Raw genomic sequence first — 25,590 nt, forward strand, 5'->3', positions numbered from 1 at the left:
TTGCAAAGATTTTACAGAAAGTTTAGAGAATTCAGTGTGCTCAAGTCAAATACTTACACATCTGCCACGGCAAAGTCCTTGGAGCACGGAGGCCCACTGGCTTGTCTGATGGAGCAGGAAGTGGCCTCTTACTATGGAGAAAGAATCAATTATTTATGAAGTACATAACTTGCCATATAACCCAGTGAAGTGCGCTCCCCCGGGTAACTAACCTGTCAGGTTGACAGTTTGACACCCCCCAGACAAAAGGGGTTTCTGGCATCTCTTCACTTTCTGAGAACGCAAAAGCATATTACCATGCACAAAAAAAAGAGCACTTTCAGTCTGTTCCTGGACCATCTCAGACCCCTAACCCAAGCAGGACGTGTGTACATCTACACCATTTCGGTAACTGTACACTTGGAATTCCTAATCATCACAGTCATTAAGCAAAGTGTTCCTTTAACTATGTAGGGAGCATTTTGTAGGCAGCATGTGGTCACTGAGGTTAAGGCCAGCGCCCCAGCTTGACTCACCTTTCTCCCAGTCTTCCCCACTGTCAGGGTTTGTCCACGTGCTGACAGGCACGTGCCACTTTCGCTGCATATCAGCACTGCCAGCTAAATGGACACACAAGCAGCAAGTGTTTGCACTACGAAAGGTAGACATGAAAATCCAATAATATTAGTCTGTGATTCACCCCCCCCCCCCTTACAATTAAACAAGCTTGGATTTAAAATATCAAACGTAGCCTTACAGTTATCAGCACTGACTGCCTGCTTGTTCACACAGTTGGCAATATGGTGCGAAAACTCATGGGGGGCTATTAGGTGCTTTGCATTGAAGGGACATGTTTTCAGCTCACTAGCCAGCTTGGGGTGGTTCTGCAAGGAAACCAGCAGGAAGCATTAAAGATTTCTGAGCATAAAAACCTCAATTTCTAGAAGACTGCTTACATCCATCTGTTAAAATTGTTTCTTGAAGAAAAACCCAAATGGATAATACAGGACTAACCTTACGACATTTGATGATGTGATAGGGAAAGCGACTGGCACGGATCTGGTGGTTCTTATCATATGGACACTGAAGCAACTTGTTTGGGTCTGCAGCATCTTCCTCACCTGTGTGATGGGGAAGAGAATGCAGAAAAATAGGCATGAAAAAAATTCTCTTATAGAAGCTTTTGGTAAAGATGTACTCCAGGTTCTAAACAGGTTGATGTGTGTATTTGCACACATGCACAGTTTACAATGATGCTACAATTTAAATATTCAGACTTTCATTACAAATTATACTACTTTCACAGCTTGTCTTTTGAAACATTTCCCCCCCATCAGGTAGTCACCTGGGACCTTATTTTTTTTAGATAAAAAAAAATTACACGAGTGACACAACAGGCATAGGTTACACGATGCCATAGCACATACTATTTTTACCACGCAGTTGTGTATCTGGGTAAATCCCCTTTGCCATAGTGACCAAAGACGATATACTTTGTTGGCAACATGTAAAGAATTAGTGCAAGGTTTATAGCGGAAAAACAACTGGTGCAAAGCAGGAACTAAACTTTAACCTTAGTCACATCTCTGCATATGCGTGCAATTCTTGGGCTAACGGTAACCTACCGTGCTCCAGCACGTCGTAGTGCTGCTCAGGGACGCTGGCAATTCCACGTGAGGAGCAGCTGGAGCCCAGGCGAAAGGTGGCCATCTTTGCTGGAAGCTGGAAGCGGTCTGCATAATGCAAAGAATCGACCCCTCAGTCACAGTTTAGCCAACATATATCAGTATTTAGCTGACTGTCTAAAGAGTTCAAACATTCAGACATTCAAATGACAGACATCAAGAATAATTGCCTTCGTCCAACATCTGATCGGTCAAGCCGGTTTTAAATGTTCCTTTTCCAATACAGTGTACGTAAACAACACATCTATAGTTACGTATTGCAAATACCAATGGCCTCAATTAACTGAATAAGCACAATACATACGTTTTAATCCCAAACTGTTCTATTTAGCTGTTCTCTCCAGATCCATTAACTAGCTTTAAAAATACATCACCTGGTAGAGTCGTAAAAGCGTCCTGCGCATGCGCCCTTGATGAGTAAATAATGACCGACGGAATAAGTTTAAAAACTCTTATACCAGGGAGATGATGAATTCTTGAATCTGATTGGTCAGAAGAGTGTTGATTAATTTTTTTTATAGTAAATCAATGCAGTAGTATAACTAACATTGCTTGAAATTCCAGACATACATCATATTGAATAACCAAACCAACATGTTTAATCATTAGCGTAACAAAGCAATTCTATTAATAAACCCGATTTTGGCTCATAAACCAAAAACAAGCGGAACCACAGAAGAAACACGGTGCTGCGTGGTCACGCCCATAAATAAAACTGGCCTATGAGGGCCACCCAATCAAAATGTCTACATTTGATGCAGGCGCCATTGGACAGCCCCCGGCAAACAATACCGTTACTCGTCTCGGTTCATATTTTAGTCAAGAAACTTCCCCTGGGATGAATATATTTTATATTATCTGTCCGCAAAGACTACTGCATATTATTGTCTTTCCCCCAGTCATAAAGCTTTGAGAAAATTTAAAGGATAGTCCTACCAAGTTACAGGTTTGCCATTTATTGCACAAATGTTTAATGATGGCGGCACTGAACCATTTATCGCTATGAAAAACAAATTTCTGCAAATCAACGATTCTCAACCCATGGGTCGTAACTTTTGGTATTATCTAATATTTATTTTGCAATTAAAAGTTTTATAACTTATTTGTACCTTCCTGTATCAAGTAAGGATACGCTGATCGATACTGAAATTCAATCGATGTTAATCTATCATTTTTGAGAATCGATTTTAATATTCCATTATATGGTTTTTAAATATAACCGCTCCAGGGCCCGTTACGGCAGGGGGCCCACTGCAAAATTTACCAAGGGGGACCCGATCGAGGCCTATATATTTCACCGAGTGCCCCGTTTAATAACGATCAAGTAAAATCAGCAACAACATACCACGAACCGGATCTTACCCGTAACGGTGAACCTCGTGAGACAGCTCCTCCACCCCTGACTGCCAGGACCTAAAAGTTCTTAGGATCCAAAGGGTCTGGCGACAGGAAACACGTGACTCCACTGGAGCAGCTTCGTTATTTTACTCCAAAAAAAAAAAAAAAACAGGAACGAAGCAGCGCCGTAATATAATTACATTTAAGGACACAAAAGATCAATAGGATCGCTTAGAAAATCAGTCGTATCATCCATCCCTATGAAGATCATTTGAGCTGCTGAATAAATTATATTTAATGCAGGCGCATATAGAGGGTGTTATGTGTTTCAATGAATGAATGTCATTTAAATCATTTAATTTATAAGTTTTTGAATTGTCATTAAATAGTTATTTAAGTAATCGTTTAAGTACAATTTACATGATTGTTTAAATTAATATTTAAATGATAGCAGCAACCGTTAAAATGATCTGCACCCATCAATTTCAACGGGAGGGATCATCAAATTGGTTACATTGGAAACGTACACAGATCGATCTCGCCTTGTCGATCCACCCATGTACTCCACCTCCACCGCTACCCCACCTAATCAGTATCAGATCTTTTTAAAACGAATTAATTAATTAAATGGAATGAATGTGAAATGTAACAAATACATGGATGCCCCCGAGGGCCTAATCGGTATTAAACTAGCCATCCAACAAAATATCAGTGATTTTTTGTAGTAATTAAGTTAGTTTTTGTTGTGTTATTTTTATTTTTCAGATGTTGTCATATGAAATTGTTTTAATTTCTGCGCACATGTAATGTTACGACTCAGATAAATACAAGTCTGTTTCCAAAAAAATTGGGACGCTGTGTAAAATGTAAATAACAGAATGCAATAATTTGCAAATCATATAAACCCATATTTAATTGAAAATGCGGTGTCCCGTGGAAAACACATGGTACCAGGAGAGCATGCAAAATACGTAATTATGAACTGTATTCAGGTAATATATAAGCAAACCGAACAGGAAAAGATTTACAATGTTACAAGCGAATTATAGACAGCTACTTCTCGACTTTACGAGCTAATTCGTCCCAAATTATCGCTCGTTAGTCGAGAACTCGTAAAGAGGGAGGTATTTTCCCCATAGAAATGATATAAAAACGATGACTTTGGGTCCAGCCAAATTTTGTTATAAAGGAAACACAAACGTATTATTAGAATTAACATTTAATCAAAAATATACGCACATCTTTAAAAAAAATGGAAAATACAAAACAACGTCTTTGCAAAAATTGTAATATTAACAATTATGATCACTTTAATTTCAGCATATTTGGTGTTTTTTCATGTATCCCATTCTGAGCTGGGGGAGATCGCTCAGAAACATACGTAAAATTAACGGCATCAGAATGGGTCATTAAACGAAGTGGTACAAATCGGGCACTACCGTAAGCTGTGCCGTAAAGTGTAATGGTGCGCATGCACAGACATGCAGGGTACAAACTGGGCATGCACCGTCAAATCTTTCACGAAGCAAAGTTATCCGAAACTTTGTTAGGCCATGGACGGCATTTTTTGGACAACGCGGACTAAGTTTTGTTAATTATGAAAAATTTAATTTTTACTTTTGCTTCAGAAAATTCTCATAAATATATAAACTCGTAAATCGATAGCCCGGAAAGCGAGAACTAACCGTATACTGCATTTTTGTCCAGCAGAGGATGCTAAAGTCCAACCGATCTCTTTTGCGGCTAAGAGCCGTGAAGTTAACATAGACCTACTGTGTAACAAACATACACTATCAGAGAAAGGTCCCAGTTTGTAACTTTGAGGGAACGATCATTTGTCACTGGGGCTGTATCCTCAAGGGCCCGCCAGCTGTAGTTTAGCTGTAGGTACATGTACCTTTAAATATGGTACATGTACTTTTTAAAAGGCACAGAATTTGACTTGTAGCCTACCTTGGGATACAAAATGCATCAGGGTTGTATCCTTTTTTGACAGTGTAACATGTCTTTGAGTGGACTTTGCAAAATATTTAAAATACATTCATTATCTGCAAAAAATTATGGAATGTCATGTTTCAGAAAATGTTCATTCTTTTGTTTCTGGCCATTAATGTATATGCAATTTTTCAGTCCTTTAATGGGCTCAGTATTTTAAGTTGATACACATTGTTAGAAAAAGGGTAGCAATTTGTACCCTTGCCTGTCACTGGGGCTGTACCCTCAAGGGTCTGTCACCTGTACCCTTAGGTGGAGGTAATTGTACGTTTTAATGTACAGAAATTGACTTTTTTGTACCATTAGGGGTACATTAATGTTGTTTGTACGTTGGGAATGTTACTCAGATTCCATTCCATTATCTTAAATTAGACTACAAGGTACATTTACCTACAGGGTATAATTGGCAGATTTCACACTGGAGAACAGACCCACTGACAAGCAAAGGTACAAATTGGAACTCTTTTTTTTCTGACACTGCACATACTATGCTAATATGAAAAATACATTTAAGGGGTGTCGGAAATGGGTGACTCATTCTTATGAGTCTTATGAAACAATATGGTCTGTATGCACTGTGGCATCATGAAAGTGGAATTCCAAAAACAATTATGGTGTCATTTTTTTGATAAATAAAAATTCATTGACTGTTGGCGTAATTTATGCTATATGGTTAACATTCCGGTAATGCTCATGAAACTATTGTGCAATTGTATGTGTTCACTGGATGTGAGTATTGTCATTTAGAAAAACACCCTTCCCCACAGAAATGAAATGGGAAGATGATGGCATATAATCACGCTGTTACGTCTCCACACACGTCAGGGAAGTTCTCCTCCTTTTAAAGTTCAGACCACTCATGGTCTAACCAAACATTTTCAATACGTTTTCTTTGATTAAACTGGCATACAAATCAGGTTTACATTTGCTCATGGAATTGTGCGTTGTGAGGCATGAATAATTATATTAACCATTTTCATTGTATTCAAAAAACAAATTACTTTATGCTAGTTCAATTTCCATAATTTAGTTTAATATTACACGCAAGGATCAGTGAGCAGAGATAGTCTGTCCCTGGAACTATTTGGGGTAAGGGTCTTATTCAGTGTTGGTGAGATCAGTGACACAAAATAAATAAATTATTATTATAAAATATGTGATCTGGTTTTTCTGGCTATTAAGTACGGTTTCTTCAAATAAATTGTGATCAAACCGACAAATATGTCGACATTTGCTTCTTATACGAGAGTGGCTTTAGGTGGAGCTTAAAGGTTAGGTGGAGCTTACAAATTCTAAATCAGTCGATGAGGTTTGAGCCGTTACTTAGCGTTCAGCACCGGTACTCAGCAAACGACCAGTAAAGGAGCTGTCTATCACCTGCTTCAGCCTGGAATTCATACAAGAAGACTGGTAACTATATATATTTTTTTCAGAATATCAAAATACTAATTCATCAGTAGAATATACATAGCTGACGTTTAATTGTTCTTGATCTGTAACTTTCTTATTGAATCACGTGATTTCTGATACTGAGTATGTTGCGAGCAGCAGTCTAGGGTTGGGGCGTAACAGAGTGAAAGGGAAAGGGGATGTGGAGTAAGGGAATAACAGGGTGCGGTGGACAAGGGAATACACGTGGACGAAGGGGTGTTTTTTTATACTTTTCTGTTTTCTATTTACACGCCACGGACACAGAACTAATAAACCCGGAGCAAAACGACTCAGGAGTGACTATAGCCAAAACAATAAACAAAACCCAGCTTCCGAAAGTAACCTAAATCTAACTTACCTAGAAATCAAAAACAAAACGACAAATACTACGCCTATCCAAACAACAGCATACAACATAAGCTCGCAAAACAACAATGACAATCACACCCTATGTACCTGACACACACACACACAGATCAAAGCGTCAAAGTCCGTGGGCTGCGCGAAGACGGGTACCAAAAACCGGGCGAGAGATCGAAACCAAATCGCAAACAAACCAAAGCCAAAGTACAGGCAGGGGCAAACTCAAAAGTCAGAAATCCAATACACGAAAAACCGTCATACACAATAAATTAACCAAGGAAAACAAACCAATAATAGCAAATAATAAGCAGAACTCCTGAGGTATCTTGCTTGCCGCTTTTCACTTGGGGGAACTGAAGTGATTGACGGTTCCCGCTGCGAGTTGTGGGCGGGGTCTGGACGGGTAGGCGGGGCGGAGAATTGCTGTGGGCGCAGCTGACCTCACAGCGGCACGTAACAAGTACTATAGGCTGGTGTTACACTGAAACGAAATGTTCATCCATCCACCCATCCATTTTCCAAACCGCTTATCCTACTGGGTCGCGGGGGGTCCGGAGCCGATCCCGGAAGCTATAGGCACGAGGCAGGGAACGGCCCAGGATGGAGGGCCAGCCCATCGCAGGGCACACTCACACACCATGCTCTCACACATGCACTCCTACGGGCAATTTAGCAACTCCAATTACGCATGGGCGTAAATTACGGGGGGGTTGTAGCCCCCCAATAAATAAAAAGCAGCTAATACAACCCCCCCCCCTAATAATCATGTTTCTCCCGTAATGGGTGGAGACCTCAACCCCCCCAATGTTCCAGCCAAAGTTACGCCCTTGCCTTCCGAACTTAACCGGCACGTTTTTAAAAGTTTGTGGACTTCTTCTCAGATCAAAACTACGCGACGCTGTTTAAAACGATCTGAAACATTACTGTTTTTTCTACGATGAAAAACGCGTGAACTAAACACCATACATGTCTATGCACAATTAACAACTTGCAATAACAAGAACTATTCTCACATCCATAATCGCTAGTCCAACATACAGGGATGGATTACGGACCGGGCCAGTGGGGCCACTGCCCAGGGGCCCTTGGGGTGCAGGGGGCCCGTGGGGACCCTAGCCCAAAACAATTTGCAACGCTTATCAACAATGTATTTTTGTTTGTCTATTTTAGAGGGCCTACATTCTTTGATCCTCTGCCTACAAGGGCCCCTGACCCTATAGGGAGGGCGTTTGGCTGCCAAGGGCCCTTGAATTGTGGTGGTGGTGGGGTGGGGGGGGGGCCCTCGCGAACGTTTTGCCCAGGGGCCCACACAACCCACAATCCGTCCCTGCCAACATACGGTGCGGTGAGTACGGAGCTTATTACAATAGGATGCACCAATTCCCAGAGGAAACCCACGGGAACATGGGGATATCGTGTGAGCTCAGCATACAGAGCAAAAGATAGGACTATAGTGATAGCTGACTGTCTTCTTTTGGAACTTGTGTATCTAGAGATTCAATTATTTTTTGGGTGGGGGAGCTTTCAGTTTTGGCAATGTGGTTACAAATTGTAATTGTTCTGACCAAATGTTCACGACACCGATGTAATCTTGCAGTAAATCTCTAGCTTGAACAGATTGTCTTTTTTTTAACCTATTCCATACATCCAAGCGAAGCTGTTGTAGCTTTTGCATACTTGCCCCCTGAAGAGCTTTTGAAACGGAATGGAGTTCTGCTGCAATTAGGGTAGTGTCACAAGCAGCTGACACTGCCCTGAAGGAGAGTGAAAGGCAAGGGGGCTGAGCATTGGCCAATTTGTCATTTTGGTCTGCTCTGTGCACTGGGCTTGCCTTGCTATAAGAGATGTGTTTTCTGTGCTCTATAAGGAAAGAATGGGGAGTTTTAAGGTACACACTCATGTGTAGCAGCACCCCCACCATTTAGGGGATACATATTTTGTGGGTGTCTTTTCATGGATGCTGGGTATGTGCACTTCACTGGAAACAAGTGGCTGATATTCTTTGCTTCTTATATTCTGATATTATTTACTTTTTTTTTTTTTTTTAGTCTTGCCATAATGTTATTGCTGATGGGTGAACGTCAAGGAGTCCATAAAATTAGTTTTTTTTCCTACATTTTTCATTACTGGTGGAGGAATCTCCTTGGACTCCAGCTGACCATTTCCCCATTATGGTTTTTAGATACATGCATTCAGCGATGGACACTGCGATCCGGTGCTGCAACTTCCTGTCCTGGATGCCCCAGGTCCTGCTCCAGCAGGCAGGGAGGACCCTGGTGGTCAATGCTCAGAGGTGTCCCGTGATGATTAAGCTGCCATCCAGGGCTCCTGCTCGTGCTTTTACTTCCTCCACCATCAGCCTCCAGAAGAAAGAGGAGACTCCATCCAACAGTTATGGTGAGCAGATTCCAGTTATGCCACACAGAATTTTCCATGTAGCTGGATCAAGTTTTGCATTCCATAAGAGTATTGTATTCAATAACCCTTATCTCAAAAATCATTCTATGTGATTTGAGGTTAATACGATGCTAAGCCTGTGTGACTTTGTCTATTTTAATTTGTAATGGAGAAAAAAAATGCCTAGATCCAGAGCACCCCATAGAGCAGCCTGCTGGGCAGCTTGTCACTCCTCTGGATGAGGCTACGGCCTCCAAGTGCCCTTTTCTGGTGGCAGAGATGGAGGAGAAGAAGAACAGAGTGGTGAGGAAGGCCAGGATTGAGCTTCAGGAAGATGTACAGGAGATTCAAGTTGTTCGCACAGGTAATTCTGTCCTCATAGCCCTGTATCCTGAACTCTGAATCATTCATAAATAGCCATGAAAGCTGGAATACAGATGTGTGATTGGCGAAAGCATTTCTGCTGTCCTACAGTGGCCAACGGTTTTAGTTTTAATTGCCCATATTTCTGCAATATTTGCCCAAGTCAGAGTAGTGCAGAAATGGTTGGATGGTTGACCAATGAATAATTGCAATATTTTAAATATATTGATGATTTAATGAGTATAATTTTAAGAGCATAAGACTGACTCTGGAACCTGTGACCTTGAACTGCATTGGGCCTACATCATGTCTCCCCTCAAGGGTAACTGTCAAGCTGGCTTTAACGAGATGGGATTTAGAAATTCATTCTGCTATATGTGACCAAACCCACCACGATTTCCACCGAGTTACAAGCAACTCATAAGCCAGTTCCCACCAGCCTCCCCTCCCTTCCTCTTCCTACTAGAATACTAGACACGAGAAACGTTGTTTTATGTCACTGTAAGCGGTGTCCATGCTTTTCTGTCTCATTTGAATGCTCTCATTGTGATTAGCGACCGATATCAGTCTTAAAACAGTATACTCTTTAAATGTGTCGGAACTTTGGAAAGTCTTGCCTGATTGGAAGGCTGCGCCCCTATGTTGTTCAAAGAACCTCAATGGGATTCTTTCACTTGATGTGTTATTTAAGGATTCCATAAGAAGAGAGATTTGTAATCTGAGTTCCCCCATACTTACTGTATCTTATGTTGTAAATTACTCTATATTGTTTTGCATCTTTATTATATTTATTTTATGTAATCAAGTCGCCGCTTTATATTTTGTATTGAATTGTAACTGATGTGTGATTTGACTGCCTAGCAAGTAAATTGCTTTGAGTAATTCTTGCTTTTCTGAAATGACCGTCTCTGGTAGAGTCATAGGAGTGAAGTTACCACAACGTCTTGCCAGGATCAGTCCAGATTACTGCATTAGCCTAAGAGTCAGGGGCAATAATGTGGCTTTCTGATTAACCACCTGGATCGGTTAAACTGGAGCATAACATTATACAGTGATTAACTGCCTTGCAGGCTCTGAGTCAAGTTATTCTGACACACTGAACTATGTTTGTCCCTGATCTGAGTTGATCATATTCACACTATAATAGTTTTAAGCTACCCTGCGGTCCACAAGCTGTGATAAAACTGGTTTAAGTTTGTATCTGATTATTGATTGATTGGTGAAAGCGAATCCAAAGCGAGTTTACTTACAAGAAATGTTTGTAAGTAATCAAAATAACCCTAAATTACAACCATAACATTCAGCCATAACATTAAAACCACCGATAGGTGAAGTGAATAACATTGTTTATCTCATTACAATGGCACCTGTTATGTGAACAGTCAGTTCTTGAAGTTGATGTGCTGGAAGCAGGAAAAGTAGGCAAGCATAAAGATCTGAGTGACTTTGTTAAAGTATTTATGCATTGATGTACGTGGGGAGCAAAAGCTAGCCTACCTGGTCTAATGCGACAGAAGAGCTAATGTAGCACAAATTGCTGAAAAGGTTAATGCTGGCTCTGATGGAAAAGGTGTCAGAACACACAGTCCATCAGAGCTTTCTGCATATGGGGCTGTGTAGCCACAGACCGCTCATAGTGCCCATGCTTACCCCTGTCTACTGTTTAAAACTCCTACGATGGGGTGTAAGAAGGTGGCCTGTCCTGATAAGTCACATTTTCTATTACATCCTGTGGATGACCATGTGGATGAGCATGTGCATCCTTTACCTGGGGTGGAAATGGCACCAGGATGCACTTTGGGAAGAAGGCAAGCCAGCGGAGGCAGTGTGATACTCTGGGCAATGTTCTGCTGGGAAACCTTGGGTCCTGGCATTCATGAGGATGTTACTTTGACACGTACCACCTACCTAAACATTGCTGGAGACCAAGTACCACCCTTCATGCCAGTGGTATTCCCCGATGGCAGTGACTTCTTTCAGCAGGATACTGCGCCCTGCCATGCTGCCAAAAGTGTTCAAGTGGTTTGAGGAACATGAAAAAGAGCTCAGAGTTTTAACTTGACCTCAGATCTCAATCTGATGTACAAATCCAATCCATGGAGCCCCCACATTGCAACTTACAGGATTGAGAGGATCTGCTGCTAATGTCTTGGTGCCAGATACCACAGAATACCTCCAGAGGTCTTGTGGAGGTCATGCTTCGATGGATCAGAGCTGTTTTGGCAGCACAAAGGGCACCTCCATTGTATTATGCACGTGGTTTATGGCTAGTCGGTGTATATTGTAATGAAATTTACATGCCTTAAAAATACCTAAATTTAAATAATTTGGAAACAGATTTAATTCAGTTTCATTTGAAGTTTAAGTAATATTTTTAAAGAAAGGCTAGAAGGTACCTAACCACCTGTCTAATTAGTGATTGGGTCAGTGAGTGGATTTCTTTGTAAGAATAAATGGTGTGACTCATCAGGCAATGAATGGATAACAAATAATGGGCTGAATTATGGTCTAGTTTAAGTGATGACTAGAAAACGTCAGCCGAAAAACTCTGTTTTTGGGCATGACATGAGGAACCACACGGTTCTTACCAGCAGCCAGTGGATGACGTAATTGTTGTTCTACAGAACTGGCTGAATCCCCTCTGAACCCCAGTGTGGTCTGCATCACCAAGGAAGATGGAGTCGTGCAACAGAGTCTTTTAAGAAAATTGCTAAGGCAGCATCCCCAAGGATTGCCTCACCTACTGCAGAACAACATGCCCAAGAGTGAGAGTCGTGCTCGTAATTGCAGTGACTTTATCCTTTAATCATTATAATCATTTTGAAAGCTTCAACTTTAGTTGCTCATTATTTATTGATTTAGTACAAAGATTTGCCAGTTTTCTCTTGCATATAGATGTTTTAACATTTATGCAGTGCTGTGTTTATCGATGCCATATAAATTTATGCTGAAAATGAGCTAACGGGCACCGTAAAACTTTGGTAAAATCACATCATATAACTAAATTAGCTAAATGTTTGTTGATGCCATGTTTTACTGTTACTCATAATATATTTTGTCCAAACCATCTCACTCTTTTGCAGCTTTTAATTTTTCTTATGACAAATTCTTTGAGAAGAAAATCGAAGATAAAAAGAAAGATCACACGTACCGTGTCTTTAAGACTGTGAACAGGAAAGCTGACCATTTCCCCATGGCGTATGACTATTCGGATTCTCTCTCCCTGCCACGTGAGGTGTCTGTGTGGTGCAGCAATGACTACCTGGGAATGAGCCGACACCCCCGGGTTCTCCGTTCCGTCATGTATGTCCTTAAGCCGTCCCTGAGTTTCCCCTGCTGAAGGTGTTATTTTTGATCAATCCAAATGATTTCACTTTCACTTAGAAAGTATGGTGATATATTTATTAAGTTCATGTGTAACATTGTTAACTCACAACTTGGCTGGAACAGGATAGAACATATAGCACACTAGGCCCCAGAGTTCCCTCAGGACATGCTTGTCATTATCCTAATTAAGATAATCATCACCAAAATGTAGTACTACCTTCAGTACTACAGAATTTTATTTATCCTCAGCTGTTCTCAGTTCTTTTACTGAGGTAATCATTTATACAGAAAGTGACCTCAGGTTTGTGTGTAATTTAGATGCTAATTAAAATGTTTTCTTCTGAAAAGGGCCTCGGATTGCAAAAACAGTATATACACATATAGACTTTCAGACCATGCGTGCTGTCCTTTGTCGTTAGGGAAGCTTTGCGGAATTACGGCGCCGGAGCTGGAGGCACCAGGAATATCTCTGGGACAAGTAAACTGCACGTGGAACTTGAACACGATTTGGCAGACCTGCATGGCAAAGATGCAGCACTGGTCTTCTCATCCTGCTTTGTGGCTAATGATTCCACCCTGTTCACTCTAGCGAGATTGCTGCCAGGTACCACAGCAAATTTAGGTTAATAACTAAAGGCTAAAGGTCTTTGTATATATTTGCTAAAGAATTTTTCTACCAGGGTGTGAGATCTACTCCGATGCTGGCAATCATGCTTCTATGATCCAGGGAATCAGGAACAGTCGAGTATGCAAGTTCATCTTCCGTCATAATGATGTTACTCACTTGCGTGAGCTTCTGGAGAAATCCAACCCATCCACCCCAAAGATTGTCGCTTTTGAGACAGTACATTCAATGGATGGTACGTATACTTGGTGTCTTTGATGGTCAATGCAATTGTAAATGCCCAGACAATAGAAGATGGTACCATTTCTGTTGTTTGAAGTACTACCTGAAGTAACTTCATTAAGTTAGTACACTGCTGCAGTGTACCTAGGAAACCCAGATGTGAGGCCATTGGATATGAGTTTAAGTAACAACCTTTGGATGTGTGGCAACTTGTGTATCTTTTAGGGAGTGTGTGCCCACTTGAGGATATGTGTGATCTTGCCCATGAGTTTGGCGCCATCACTTTCGTCGATGAAGTTCATGCTGTTGGCTTGTACGGAGCGCGAGGAGGTGGAATTGGAGACCGAGATAAGATCATGCACAAAATGGATGTAATTTCTGGGACACTTGGTAAGGGTTTCACCTAGAAATTCAATGGGCCTTTTTGTTGGACACTATCTTAAACAGTTGATAGAGCTTTCATTGTTTCATTATTTTGTTATTCATTGGGAATATCTCTTCTAAGTAAAGTGTACCTAAAAAGAAAATATATAGACTTGGATACAGACAATAGGGACATGTCCTTACCAATATTGTGGAAGTAATATGTGTGTTTGGGCGGGGTGGGGGGGTGGGGGGGTCAGGCCTGATTTGATCTGTATCAATGTTTAAACCAAACCTTGCCAAAAAGTTTAAAATTATCATTGAATGATGTAGTGGGCCGTTGTACTTTTACAAATGTGACATGTTGGAATTCATAGGAATTAGAAGGAAGCTTTATTTAGAGATCACATTTAGTCTGGTGAATGAACATCAGGAATCAGGCAATGAATGGAAACCATTCTGCCGTCCACGTAGGGAAAGCCTTTGGCTGTGTGGGTGGTTACATCGCCAGCACACGTGCGCTGGTGGACACGGTGCGGTCCTACGCCCCAGGCTTCATCTTCACCACCTCATTGCCACCGATGCTACTGGCTGGTGCACGGGAATCCATACAGACCCTGACGAGCGATGAGGGCCGTGAGCTCAGGCTGCGGCACCAGCGTAACGTCAAGTTGCTTCGGCAGATGCTCATGGACGCAGGCCTGCCTGTAATCCAGAGTCCTAGTCACATTATACCTGTAAGGGTGAGTATTCTTTGGACTCTGGTTAGTTGCACCCATCCTTGTTCCAACTGCTTATCCTGAGCAGGGTCACAGGCTGGCTGGAGGGCACAAGGAAGGAATATAGCCTAGTTACCCGTCCATCAAGTACATAAGCACACATACTGCATGCCTTTGGATTATAAGAAGAAACCTGCATGAGACTGGGAGAACCTGCAAACTCCACACAGTAGAGCAGAGCAGATGCAGAATTTGAAACATAAACCCTAGATATGCGAGACAAAAGTACTATTCACTTGGTTAATTGTAACGCCGTTCAGATGTTTCTAAATCATTCTTCCACCACTTCAAGGTTTCAGATGCACCTAAGAACACTGAGATCTGTGACATCATGATGAGTCGATACAATATCTATGTCCAAGCAATCAATTATCCAACAGTGTCCCGGGGGGAGGAGCTTCTCCGCATTGCCCCTACCCCCCACCACACTCCTCAGATGATGGAATTTTTTGTTGGTAAGGTGTTGTCACATGTTTTTAGTTTTAGCTGTCAGTAGGATTCTTGCTACGTTTTCCCACTCTCTTCTATATCCCACAGAGAACCTGGTGAAAACCTGGAAGGAGGTTGGCCTCCAACTGAAGACACGTTCATCCGCAGCGTGTAAACTCTGCCAGCAGCCACTGCACCTGGAGGAGATGACTGAGAAAGAGAAGACCTACTTTAGTGGACACACGCTCCTCATCTCAGCCATGGCCTGATTATTGACCTCAACAACCTCATAATATGATTACTCAAAGGTCTAATTAACATCAACTATATATATTTGTATGGCGAGTGCTGGTCAGTTAAGATTAATTATTAAGGTTACTGGCGTACCTTGTGCTACAGCGCTAGCATACGTGGTCATTTAGCATGTGCTAACGTGGTCATTTAGAATTAGAATTAGAATTAAAAGTCTTTAATTGTCATTATACCATATACAATGAAATTGCAGAGCAGCTACTCTTTCAGATACAACGAAAAACAAACATTCAATCATTTACACCGTAACTGTAGAAAGTACTATAAATGTATACTACTGAATAAAAAGTACATGATATGCATATTGCACAGAGAGCAAATATTGCATTTGTGAGGCAGAGAGAGAGAGAGACAGAGAAACAGATGGTCAGTTCTGGTTAAGGGTCACTGCTGTTATGGCTCTGGGAATGTAACTGTCCCTGAGTCTGTTTGTCCTTGGTTCGATGGACCTGTAGCGCCTACCAGATGGTAACAGGTCAAACAGGTGAAAACCAGGATGTAAAGGGTCCTTCAAAATGTTTTTGGCCATGCCAAATTTAATTCCGGTATTCATGTATTTACATTAGCAATAGATGTTCTCCTATGGACTATGTGTGTTTTCTTTAGCATCTGACCTCAAGTGCAAGTCCTTTTTTAATTGGTGGCTTCCCTGTGTGTGCCGCGGCTTGTTTAACAGTGGCAGTGATAGGCTAAATAAATGTCAGGACTTACATTTGAATGAGCTGTCATGTCCCTTATTAAAAACAACCCCACAAAGTTAGAAGTGGGATCTCAGGTTGGCGATGAAATCAGTGAGCAGATAATCCAGGAAATGACGGCAGCAGGAATCATTGATCCATAAGCTCCACCAGCAGTCACGGTAAAGAAGATAGAAGGGTCGTGGCATTTTTGTGTAGACATCGAGCATCTGAACGCCTTGACTCAGAAGGACTTGTACTTGTTGCACCAGATTGAAGATGCACTGAATCACATCACTGCATCGACATGGTTGGATATTCAAAGTGACTACTAGTAGATCAAACTGGCCCCAGATGCCCAACCCAAGACTGCATTTATTGGTGGTTAGAGTGTGTGCTACTTCTGGGTAATGCTGTTTGGCCTGTGTAATGCCCTGTCCATGTTTCAATTTTGTTCCATGTTCAAATTGTTGATGGAGAGAGTCCTGACCCACGTCCCATGCAGCCAGAGTGTCATCTACTTGTATAATCTGTTTGCTCATTCTGCCGACTGTGATAGAGGGATCGATAATTTGTGCATGGTGTTTGCTACCATCTGCAAAGCTGGCCTGCACCTCAATGCCCAGAAATGTTCCCCCCTGTGGTGAAAGATGGAGCTCCAGGGCCTCATAGAGAGAGGTGAGGGCATGGAGGCAGACCCAGGGAAGATCACTGAAGTGAAAGACTGGGAGACCCAGCGAAGTCTTAAAAAGACTTAAAAATGACTTTCAGCTGCTGATTTTGAAATTTGTGCTGTCTTAATTCTTCAAGATCTGAGAACAGCTTCTGACACTGTCAATGACAGTATTTTAGTAAACCGCCTGAAATGTGGCATTAGCATCCAGGCTAATTATTATTTAGAAAACAGGATATAAAATGGGAAATTGCTGCTACTCTTCAACAAGAATTACTTGTGGAATACCTTAGGGGTCTGTTTTGGGTCCTGTCTTGTTCTCCATGTACATACCCCCCCTTGGGTCCATCTTTCAGAAGTGTAATATATCGTATCACTGTTATGCAGATGACACAAAGATATACCTTCTACTCAAGTCAAGTAAAAATTGTGCACTTCAGTGCATATCTAACTGTCTGAGGCATGTGCAGTGGTGGATGTCAAACAATTGTCTTAAACAAAACCAAGACAAAACAAATATTATTCTCTTTGGCACTCCTATTAGAATTGTTGGAGATACATATATGGGAGTTATAGCAAGTGACTTGGGCCTGCTGTCAGCTATTGTACTCTTTAATTTTGCTTTTATGTTTGATAAACAAATAAACTTAGGGTTTGTGGTGGTTTCTTTCAATTCAGCAATATAGAAAAACTCAATCAATTTTTTGTTCTTAAGGATTTGGAAACAGTCATTCACACTTTTATCTCATCTCGTGTTGACCACTGTAACACTTTCTACTTGGGAATCTGTCAGTCAAACTTGTCACACCTGCAGCTGCGGGACTCCTGACACGTACCAAGAAAAGAGAGAGCATTACTCCCGTATAGAGCATTACTCCCACATAGAGCATTACTCCCGTATAGAGCATTACTCCCGTGTAGAGCATTACTCCCATGTAGAGCATTACTCCCGTATAGAGCATTACTCCCACATAGAGCATTACTCCCGTATAGAGCATTACTCCCGTATAGAGCATTACTCCCGTGTGGAGCATTACTCCCACGCAGAGCATTAATCCTGTATGGAGCATTACTCCAGTACAGAACATTACTCCCGTGTAGAGCATTACTCCCATATAGAGCATTACTCCTGTATATACGATTACTCGCCTGTATGCATCCTTGCACTGACTGCCAGTGAAATTTAGAGTGAAATTTAAAGTTTCACTCTAAATTTAAGATCGTCATGGCTTCCAGCTATATCTCTGACCTCATTAGTCTCCATTCTAATGCTTGTCCCTACAATCCTCCAACCAGATGTTTTTAGATGTTCCACATTCTTGCTTGAAATGTAAAGGTGACTGGGTCTTTTCAGTAAACTCTTGAACAGTCTTAAGTCAAATTTAAAAACCTATTTGCTTGCCCAGGCATTTCAGTTACTTTAAAGACTGTAGTCGTCTGTTTATTCTGTGTTAGTTTATGCTGTCTTGCTGTCACTTGGTTGTGTTTTTCTCCTAATTGATTTAATCTGAAAGTCAATTCATTTACTTTCTGTTTTTAATTACTTTTAGCTTTTACTCTTAGTTTAACTGTTCTAATCCTTGGGATATTCAGTGGAAAGGGTGTGGCTAGTCAAACACCAACTGCTTTACAGCTCCATTTAAGGAAATATGCCCTCAGTGAAGTAAAAACAGAACCACAGGAACATGTGCAAAAGGCAGAACTAACTTCTGAGAATTCTCATCTTACTGTAATAAGGAAACCATGTTTATCTATTTAAAAGGGCACTTCCTCCTTTGCATACATACTTAGGTCTTTTGATAGTAAAACATTCAAAGAAGATCCTTTTCTTTATCAGCTTTACTAATTCAGTTTTTGATTCTGAGCTAAAGGAATATGTAATATAATTGTATAAATAAATGGAATTTTAAGGTCACACTAACAAACTGTCACACCAACAAAATGTGAATCTTGAAGAACATGAAATTTCAGTATTTAACAATATTTTTTCTTTTGAATAATATTTAGCTTTCTACATACATTTGCAGTTCCTGGAATGGGGGGAAAATTATATCCATTTGCCTTATCAGGGTGTCCTCTTTGAAGGCTACACTGTGACCTTCTTTGGAGAAACCTTGGGAGGGAAACACATTGTGTACGATTTTTATGAGTCTCTGGGTTCTTCCCTGCCTTGCGCTTGTAGGCTACAGACCCCTGTGGTCCTGAGTGGCATAAGCAGGTACAGGAAATGGATGGATGGATCCCATTCACAATATTAATTGCATGATTCTAAATTTCTTGGAAACATTTCATTCCAAAATATAAATTTCTCAGTTTTCCGGCAAGTAACAGGCCGAGGCAAATTTACACTTTAGCTGCTAGATTTGATTGCGAAATTGTGGATCTGGTGGCACCTAGTTTCTATTTAAGTTGCATTGTAACCTATAGGCACTTCCAGTTAATAAATTCACTTCCAGTACATACACTTCATCTACTCCCATATAGAGCATTACTCCTCTACAGGCGGCATGGTGGTGCTGTGGTTAGTACTGTTGCCTCACACCTCTGGGACCCGGGTTTGAGTCTCCGCCTGGGTCACATGTGTGTGGAGTTTGCATGTTCTCCCCATGTCGTCGTGGGGTTTCCTCCGGGTACTCCGGTTTCCCCCCACAGTCCAAAAACATGCTGAGGCTAATTGGAGTTGCAAAATTGCCCGCAGGTGTGCATGTGTGAGTGAATGGTGTGTGAGTGTGCCCTGCGATGGGATGCCCCCCCATCCTGGGTTGTTCCCTGCCTCATGCCCATTGCTTCCGGGATAGGCTCCGGACCCCCTGCGACCCAGTAGGATAAGCGGTTTGGAAAATGGATGGATGGATACATAGACTTCATTAACTCAATGTAAATTATACGTATCCATACATGTCTGTGGATGCAAAACTGGCCTTTTCTCAGTAAAGGAGTACGTTTAACACTCTTATTGGAAAATATTAGTGACTAGGTGTCATGAAGGGGCAGCACGGTGCTGTAGTGGCTACCACTGTTACCTCACACCTCTGGGACCAGGGCGTGAGTCTCTGCCATGGCTACATGTGTGTGGATTTCCACCTTCTCCCAATGTTGTCATGGGGTTTCCCACGGGTACTCCAGTTTCCCCCCCACAGTCCAAAAACAAAGTAAGGTTAATTGGAGTTATCAGTGTGTGAGTGTGAGTGACTGGTGTGTTAGTGTCTCCGGTGATGGGTCAACGCCCCACATGGGTTGTTCCGTGTCTTGCATCCATAGCCTCTGGAATAAGCTCCGGACTCCACACAACCATGACTAGGATAAGCGGTTACAGAAGATGGAAGGATAGATATTGTGAGCTGTGAAGTGAAACACAGCCTTTCCGTGATGATCACAGGAATGTTCCAGAATACATGATGATCACAGGAGCTGAAGTGAAGTATTTTTTTTTGGCTCTTTTTCAGATTTTCTGTGGGAGTTGGAGATGTTTGATGTGTAATGGGAGCAGCGTTCTGATGAGGAGCAGTTTTTCATGTGGTCTCCAGCCCAGACGTTCTTGATGTTAACATTTGTGTGGTTGTTGACCAGGACAATTGACTATTTATTGGAATGGTGAGACACAAAACCCTCCACTCCTACATTCTGGCCCAAAGCTTTGAAGGTCCTGATCTGGTGTTCTTCAAACGGTTCTCCAACTCAGTCTACAGCTCAGCAAGTATTTTGCGAAGTGAAAATTCTATTTCATTGACTGTGCCTTTTAAGGTGGGCATCACTGACTGATGCTGGTGGTATACGAGATCACAGTTATTGTAATAGATGAGAATGTGACTGCTTATCGTAGGTTACATTATGTATAATCTATAATACATTTGGAGTTACTTTGTTGCACCGTTCATTTCTCTCTCCATGGTAATTTTTATCTAGTCAGTGAAACATTTTCCCTCTCTTTACAGCTGATATATTTCAAAGAACAATGAAGTACAATTTGTCTTCCATCTTTCATGGTTCACATATTTACTTATTTTCGCAACAACAGTTATGTAGTCTTCTTTCATTTCCTAGTGATTTTTTGACTTGTGTAATTTCTTAGTACAATATTTCAAAATATAGATCATATCTTAATATCTTTTCTGCTGTTCTCAAAGTTAAATGACTAATTTAATACATGCACTCATTAGTATGTATTTCATTATGGTCTAGCTAACAAGAAGGACCATGTAGCTCTTATTGCTTTCTGCTGGGTTTGTCAAGTGAATGTTATGATCTTCAGCAGGTAATAATATCCATTCATCCATCCATCCATTCATCCATCTATTTTCCAAACCGCTTATCTCTCTGGGCAGCGGTGGGTCTGGAGCCGATTCCAGAAGCTATGGGCACAAGGCAGGGAACAACCCTGCACTCCTACGGGCAATTTAGTAACTCTAATTAGCCTCAGCATGTCTTTTCCTGTACACGGAGGAAACCCCAGGATGACATGGGGAGAACATGCAAACTCCACACACATGTAACCCAGATGGAGACTTGAACCCGGGTCCCAGAGGTGAGAGGCAACAGTGCTAAACAACTGCACCACCATGCTGCCCCCAAATTAGTCTTTCTTGTGGTATTTTTTAAATTAATTTTGTCATAAAAAGATTCTACTAATATATCTTAATTTATCCCATTCAAATTGTGTCAGCTAACCATTTTTTGTGCCAAATTTTTCTCATAGTAGCAGGAAAATTGGCCCATTTCATCGTTTCTGGTCTTTTGTTTTTCTTTTGTACACCAGAAGTTTTTCACATTAGGAGTGTTCCATTCTGCTTCTGGAACTTAAACTCAACTAGTGCACCCAGAAATTTTTCTAGATAGTCCATTCAAACACATTCCATACATTGAACACATATACCCTTATAATTGTTTGAAAGCACTGACAGATCTTTCTATCAATGAAAAAGCAGAACACAACGAAGCACTGTAGGGAACCGTAAAATCTAACGGGGATCTACTGGCCTCTTGTGTCCTAAAGTGAAATTACACTTTCGAATAAGCGTGCTTTATCTCCGTTCACAGAGGTCAGCAGAACAGACATGCAAAATGTTCAGCTCATATGTTCGTATTATTCTATCTATATACTCATTGAACTGTGTGGGGTTAGGGTCAAAGAGACCATATGCATTGAACAACTGAATGGCAGAAACTGGAGTGTAGTTTGGAAACCTTTCCTCTTTCCTTCAATGCTTGGTGAGGTAATCTGTGATCATCTTCCATCTGAATTATTTTGAGCTTTTCCCTTAACAGAGAAGACTGGATGGCGTTAAATGTGCAGGAAAGTCAAAGATGAGAATCTCCGTGATGTAGCTTAACTTTTCCAGTAGTGAGTAGATCCTGTGAAAGATGTACAGGATAGCAAATGGGTAACAGAACAAAATGGGTATTAATAGACATGACCTATCTATGACTGGTATTTTACTTCATAGTCATCAAGTATATAGTAAAGTTAATCAGCTTTCCATCAAAGAGTAAGAGTAAACACACAGCTTCACACCATGAAATACAGGCACCACATTAACTGGACAGCAACATATGAAGACTTGAAAATGGGCCAGAGCAAAGACACGGTTTCAGATTTTCACAGCTATGGCTGGTTTGTTTTGTTCATGCGGCTATAATTGCATACAATGTCTGTGCATGTATTTGGAAAAGGGTCATATTGTCATACTTCATAGATCAAATACAATTAAATGTTAATTTTTCACTCTCGTAATATTTTATAAACAATAATAATATCTTATTGTTCAATATAATAAAATAAATAACATTTATAATATATCATAAACAGTCAGTATCTATCTATCTATCTATCTATCTATCTATCTATCTATCTATCTATCTATCTGTCTATCTATCTATCTATCTATCTATCTATCTATCTATCGGTAAATCACGTGCTTTTAACTAGTATCATCTCAATCAAAATATAAGTGGATTTATGACAGATACATGTGTCAAAGAAAGGGGCTGTAGTTATTTGTCTTGTGTTGCCTCTCAATCATTTGTTCATATATTTGATATATTGGATTTTCATACATGCACGTGTATGGGAAAATAAGCTATATGCACTTTATTTTTCCTTTCTACTCAATGTTGTCTGGTTTTTGACCTGTTTTTGTAATTGTATTGTTGTATTATGTTTGATGTTCTTGATGTTTATGCTTTAATGAGTAATTAAAAAAATAAAAGGTAAGCTTATTAAATATTAATTTCTTTAGCATACCATGTATTTAGACTGCAAGTTATAAGGTTTTTAAAAAATATAAAGGTTTGTTAATCGATTCCTTTTGGGCCTGAACCATAAAGGCTGTCGTCGAATTAAAGTCCCCTGCAGGGGGAGCACGTGAGCTTCGAGATGCGAAAACACCATGACTTGGGCACCAAAAATAAAACATTGCGTGGGTGGTTTTGCAAGACTTAAATTTCAGATATGCAAAGTGGGATTATTTAAGCATTGTCACAGTGCTGTCCATTTTAATACCAGAAAAGTACAGTGCTTAGATATAGAAAAGATTGAGTTAATTTTAAAACAGTACAATTTGATCTGTTGTGGTTTCGGAATTTGAGACACATTTGTTCTTATATATGTGTTTTTTGCATTTAATACATTTAGTTGTCTTAACAATACTTTAATCTTTCCATAGAAAATTAACTGAGGGGGACCTGCCCCCCCTTCCTTATAGTGACAATTAACAGTAAATTTCAGCACCTACCCCTAAATAAAGTCTGTGCACGTCACTGATTACCTTTGTAAAAAAAAAAATCCATCAAAAATGATATCAATATCTTGTTCTAATGGGCCAATCATTGGTATCACCCTTCTGTCCTTCCATATATATATTTCACAATGTCCAAGATAACGTTCATGCGGCTTCAGCTAGCCTCCTACAACTCCAGGTACTGAAAACCTAAGAAAGAAACCAGATGATGAAATTCTCCAGAATATCACAGAAATCTCAAGAACAAGCGCTTTCACTTGATGTCAAATAGTTGGATGTGGACTGATATTTTGAGCATAAACGATTTTAACGAGGGAGTTGAAGCTCGTGAGGCTCAGTAAAACAAACAGCATTGCTGCCATTTCACACATCTTCTGTAATTCATTTCTATGCATGCTTTTTATGACTAACCACATAATGTAAATGTAACGTAAATGCAAGCAAGGGATGTTAGCACACTAATGGATGTTAGCCTGATGTGCCAGTATGAAAATGTGAATATGTTGCATCTTGAGAGGTTACATTCTGTGAAGCACCATGGTGCTCTGGTGGTCTGCAATGCTAAGATGCAGACAGGGAGATTAGCAAAACCCCACGCCATGTCTTGTCTTCATAGTGCAAGGAGAGCAGTTTCAGGTTAAGTACTGTACTCAAGGACACAAGCTTGGTGTTCAGGGTCTTCTTTCTCATTACTTTCCCACTGTCTTCCTATATGTAAAGTTGAAAGGCTGCTTACTGCAGTATATAGTATTTGCCATCTTGGGTGGTTCAGGGTTGAGCGAGAAAGCTGCAGGCCTGACCGAGTGGGCGGCAGCAGCTACGTACGTCAAAGCCGCACTGTTACATAAAAACTCCATGGCTTCCGAGGCACCCTGAGTGCCGCATGTTCTTTTAAACTCGACGTTACACTTCTGTGCCTGCGCCTTCTGTATCTCTAATTTGTCCAGCGCATTCTCCCTCTGCCCTAAAGGACCAAAAAGAGAGCTTAGGAAGAACATTAACAGTACTGAACGGAAAGAACAGATTATTATCATACTCACTATCCCACGCCAGGCCTAACAAACACTGGCACTGTGTGCCTCTCGCTCCAGATCGCTTACTGTAATGGGCTATGTAGTACAAAGGGATCCACACAAAGAGAACCAGAACTCCAACATAATAGAGGGCCTGTTTTACAGTCACTCTATTTATGGGTGTCTATGAATGGAATTATGCAGTTGCTGCAACCAAACATTCTTACAAATTCATATTTTGTTTCATTCCGTAATACTCAACATAATTATCGTCTAAACCGGTTTTGACCTCGGGATTTCAATTTTTTTTCCAATGTTGATTCGAAAACATTTTTGAACTTGAGATGATTTTATGGTAGAACCAAAACAGAAGCAAATGGTTTACCACAATGACAAGCTTTGAATCCATAAAGAGACCTTACACACAACTACATTTTTTACAAGTTTTTACAGCGCTATACTGGTCCTGGCTATTTACTGTTTGTCTGATATCACATTTACCTGTTAGCTCAAAAGCCCAAATGTGACATCACTCTGGCTGGGGATTTGGTGTAAGTGGCCGGCTTCTGATCATGCATCGTAACGCACAGAGCCACGTGCTGTTCCATTATACAGCAGCACATTCACTTTAAAATTAAAATTTAAAGTCTCAGTTCCACCATTGATAATTGTTTAAGAGATCTCAAACTTCTGTCCTCACACAGAACTGCATGAATTAAAAAAAAATTCTATCATTTACATGTCATTGAAGTTTGCGGTGAATCCCAGAAGTATCTCAGAAGAGGTAATTTATTTCAGAATCCAGTATAAGGTAAATGTAGACAGAGTTCACAACCCCTCACTTCCCCTCACTGTTATGACCATAATCTTCAGGTAACTGTA

The 25,590-nt window shown here is 40.7% G+C and overlaps 2 protein-coding genes across 9 annotated transcripts in view; one reads left to right on the plus strand and one right to left on the minus strand.

The window, feature by feature from the left end:
- zgc:56699 (uncharacterized protein LOC405758 homolog) overlaps nt 1-25,590 on the minus strand; it is a 236,272-nt gene that overhangs the window by 239 nt on the left and 210,443 nt on the right. Inside the window, exons 2-8 of one of the 6 annotated variants that reach the window (XM_049016153.1) lie at nt 2,039-2,081; nt 1,605-1,712; nt 994-1,100; nt 737-863; nt 516-599; nt 213-273; nt 58-131 (exon numbers count right to left, since the gene is read on the minus strand). In XM_049016153.1, coding sequence (XP_048872110.1) covers nt 58-131; nt 213-273; nt 516-599; nt 737-863; nt 994-1,100; nt 1,605-1,689 — 538 coding nt within the window. In that variant the 5' untranslated portion in view covers nt 1,690-1,712; nt 2,039-2,081. The other 5 variants (XM_049016154.1, XM_049016156.1, XM_049016152.1 and 2 more) reach the window with 5 other exon arrangements.
- LOC125744377 (5-aminolevulinate synthase, non-specific, mitochondrial-like) lies at nt 2,478-16,326 on the plus strand. 3 transcript variants are annotated; one of them, XM_049016122.1, is made up of 11 exons: nt 2,478-2,610; nt 8,974-9,188; nt 9,361-9,552; nt 12,176-12,316; nt 12,635-12,854; nt 13,298-13,482; nt 13,559-13,738; nt 13,951-14,115; nt 14,563-14,831; nt 15,160-15,322; nt 15,405-16,326. In XM_049016122.1, exons 2-11 carry the CDS (start codon nt 8,978-8,980, stop codon nt 15,563-15,565), a joined length of 1,887 nt encoding a protein of 628 aa, XP_048872079.1. In that variant the 5' UTR covers nt 2,478-2,610; nt 8,974-8,977; the 3' UTR covers nt 15,566-16,326. The 3 variants fall into 3 exon arrangements, with proteins under 3 accessions (XP_048872079.1, XP_048872078.1, XP_048872080.1); XM_049016121.1 differs by lacking the exon at nt 2,478-2,610 and adding an exon at nt 6,288-6,407; XM_049016123.1 differs by lacking the exon at nt 2,478-2,610 and adding an exon at nt 6,288-6,407 and having other exon boundaries at nt 9,376-9,552.

This window comes from Brienomyrus brachyistius, chromosome 6, assembly GCF_023856365.1.
Source record: "Brienomyrus brachyistius isolate T26 chromosome 6, BBRACH_0.4, whole genome shotgun sequence".
NCBI classification, from domain to species: domain Eukaryota; kingdom Metazoa; phylum Chordata; class Actinopteri; order Osteoglossiformes; family Mormyridae; genus Brienomyrus; species Brienomyrus brachyistius.

What these genes read in the sequence shown, in the direction of transcription:
- LOC125744377 (XM_049016122.1), top strand. Translation starts at nt 8,978, where the DNA reads ATGCATTCAGCGATGGACACTGCGATCCGGTGCTGCAACTTCCTGTCC. An exon ending in GACAGTACATTCAATGGATG is followed by an intron (nt 13,739 to 13,950) that starts GTACGTATACTT and finishes TGTATCTTTTAG; the next exon opens with GGAGTGTGTGCCCACTTGAG. An exon ending in GTCACATTATACCTGTAAGG is followed by an intron (nt 14,832 to 15,159) that starts GTGAGTATTCTT and finishes CACCACTTCAAG; the next exon opens with GTTTCAGATGCACCTAAGAA.